Genomic DNA, 2,684 nt, shown 5'->3' with positions numbered 1-2,684 from the left:
CTCTTTTTTTTTTTAATTGTGTGTAGGTCTTTTTTAAAATTAACAAAAAAAAATCCGTCAAATTAGAAAATTTTAGGCCGTTTTCCAATATCCACACACGTTGAAGGTTTATTTTATGACATGATTGGATGCTGTTTTTTTTTTTTTAACATTAATCACACACATTCTTCTTTAAAACATATGAGAATAATGTGGAGCTTCATCCCTCAAAATTTTGTATGAAAATACTAGACCATTTTGTGTTATATTTCTGTGACATACCTAGCACTGTCATATATATATATATATATATATATATTTAAAAAAATTATCACTAAAAACAAAAATGAACCCAACTAAAAAAAGCCATAAATAAATAAACAAACCTACAAAAAATTAGAAATACATCCTAAATCCCACCCGACAATATGGTATGAAATCTATTAAAAAATTAGAGACATGAAAAAGTGTGGTTTGAGATGTGTCTCCATAGTTATTAAGCAAATTGTGGTCACAGCCAATTTGTATTGGTTATCAACTTTGACCTAGCGGAATTCTTGTGAGTTATTTAGATCATCCCCCAAAGTTTACTTTGCTGATGCCACATAGAATTAATTTTTAAGAAATAAATTAATATTAAAACATCAAGAATCAATGAATTGGTAAAGAAGCACTATCTGTCCTGACATCTCTATAGCAAACAATGTGTCTATTAGTCTTTCTCTGTGTACAATTGTTAACCAAACTACGTATTACCAATTCAAAGGGTTTTGGTAACAACTCGTACACTTTAGTTGAACATATCTAAATACTTTACCCAAACTATGACAAATACAACAACTTTGGTTTTACTCTTCACCTCATTACACAAAGTACAAAATACAAAATACAAACGCATATATCACTACTACAACCCTTCCACACACTGTCCACACCAGACATGGTAGCATATCTAAACTTTGACTATTGGCGACACTAACATTTAAAAAAACAAAAAACAGTAAGAATTGAATCCCCAAGACTCAACCCTACCTGTTCAAAAAAAAAAAAAAAAAAAAACTTAACCATACCATCTACATAGATTGCCTTCACAATAAAGCTTTCAATAGTATTTGATCAGAAAAATTCTAAGTGCACAAAACCGGACACAAAGAGTCTCTCGATGTGTGAGTCTCACCATTGAATTTTGTGCACGTAGAAAACCTGATTCTATACAACTAGCTTAGAGCAGCCAATGAGGGACCTTTTTCTTGACAATCTTCTCCTTGATGGTATCCAAACTGGGCTTCCACCCTTTCCCGGAAAATTGCTTGCTTAAATATTCCGGCCTTCCTTCTAAAATTTCCGGCAAATACTCAACTTTCGTCGTCTCTCCCCTCCTCCCCACTGAGTTTTCTTTCCCACCCGACACAAACCCCCCTCCCTCTCTTGATCCTCCGCTGCATATCCGTGCAAACAATGGAAGAAATCCAGTCGTCAGCGACAAAAAAGACCTACGATTCGAAACAGAGTTAGCAACAGAAAGCAGCTGCCGGGCTTCCTCCGATGACAATGCTGGTTGCTTCCCTCTTCTCATGGGAAGCATGAGGTAAACCTTGTCCATGTCTAGTTTCTTGTCAGCAGGCAATGGACTCGGCCTTTTACCATTCACAGCTGACTCAAACTCCACCACCACCTGTTGAGGGTGCTCTAGCATGAGCTCTGCAACTGTTAAAGGCACGTTGAACTCATGAACCGTGCCATCCGATAAAACTACCTTACCGGCAGAGCCCGATGGGGAGTGAGAGATGTAATTGCCCATGACTTGGATGAGAAAATGAGCAAGGGGAAAGAGAAACAGGGGAGGTGAGGAGATGTGAAGTGAATGATATTGGGTTTGGGTTTGGGTTTGGGTTGTTGGTGCATTTTATTTAAAGGTAGAGTGTGCGGGAGGGAAATTGGAAGTGTTCGTTAAACTGTTCCATCTTGTGATAGATGTAATGGGTTCATGGTGGACTTGGTAATATATATATATATATATTTTCGGTACATCGGAAAAGACTTGGTAATATATATATATAACTAATGACATTTCCATGGGGGAGTTTGGTTAGTTTGTTGGCTTTCTTTCATCTGAACACTCTTTTTACTCCTTTGACCTGCTCCTCTCAGGCAAACTAATCCAATGGCCTGTGATGCAACAGTTGAGGGTATATAAATAATAAAAATTACATTTTTGTCTACCTAACTTAAATTTTTAGATGAATTTATAGTTAACAAATAATTAACATGGTATCAGAATTTGATTGTGTCAAGCAAATAAATAATGTTATGATCTTCGTTATTTTCTTATATAACATGCATAGCCATATAATTCTTGAATTAAAGGAATAGACAAGACAAGGGAAAAAAAATGAGCCAGACTTGAAATTTTGTAAAATTTAATAGGTTGATTGAAAATGTAAAAAGCATGATCCATGGAATTTCCAAGACCCAGTGGATTATGGACAAATTCTATCGTTTGGGTGGTCAATTTTGCAAATTGATCATTTTTTTAAACCTTTGAAACTTCAATTACTCCTCGCATTAACCTTAGAATTTGATCCTCTAAAATTTGTCATTATCGCGTAAGTATATATTGATAGTTTCTTTATTTTATTACAATATTTCTATTTTTAGTAATTTTCATTATATTTCTTTATTTATGTATTACTTATTATGAAACT

The 2,684-nt window shown here is 34.7% G+C and overlaps 1 protein-coding gene across 1 annotated transcript; it reads right to left on the bottom strand.

The window, feature by feature from the left end:
• Positions 1 to 669: 669 nt before the first annotated feature.
• LOC114313404 (uncharacterized) lies at positions 670 to 1,938 on the bottom strand. Its single transcript, XM_028259788.2, has one exon. It carries the CDS (start codon positions 1,778 to 1,780, stop codon positions 1,202 to 1,204), a length of 579 nt encoding a protein of 192 aa, XP_028115589.2. The 5' UTR covers positions 1,781 to 1,938; the 3' UTR covers positions 670 to 1,201.
• Positions 1,939 to 2,684: the final 746 nt, after the last annotated feature.

This window comes from Camellia sinensis, chromosome 14 (assembly GCF_055761805.1).
Source record: "Camellia sinensis isolate YWXY chromosome 14, ASM5576180v1, whole genome shotgun sequence".
Taxonomy (NCBI): Eukaryota; Viridiplantae; Streptophyta; class Magnoliopsida; order Ericales; family Theaceae; genus Camellia; species Camellia sinensis.
The sequence above is the reverse complement of the archived record's forward strand: the minus strand, read 5'-3'. Positions and strand labels throughout refer to the sequence as shown.

Excerpts from the sequence above, each read along its gene's own strand:
- LOC114313404 (XM_028259788.2), bottom strand. The coding sequence starts at position 1,780 with ATGGGCAATTACATCTCTCACTCCCCATCGGGCTCTGCCGGTAAGGTA.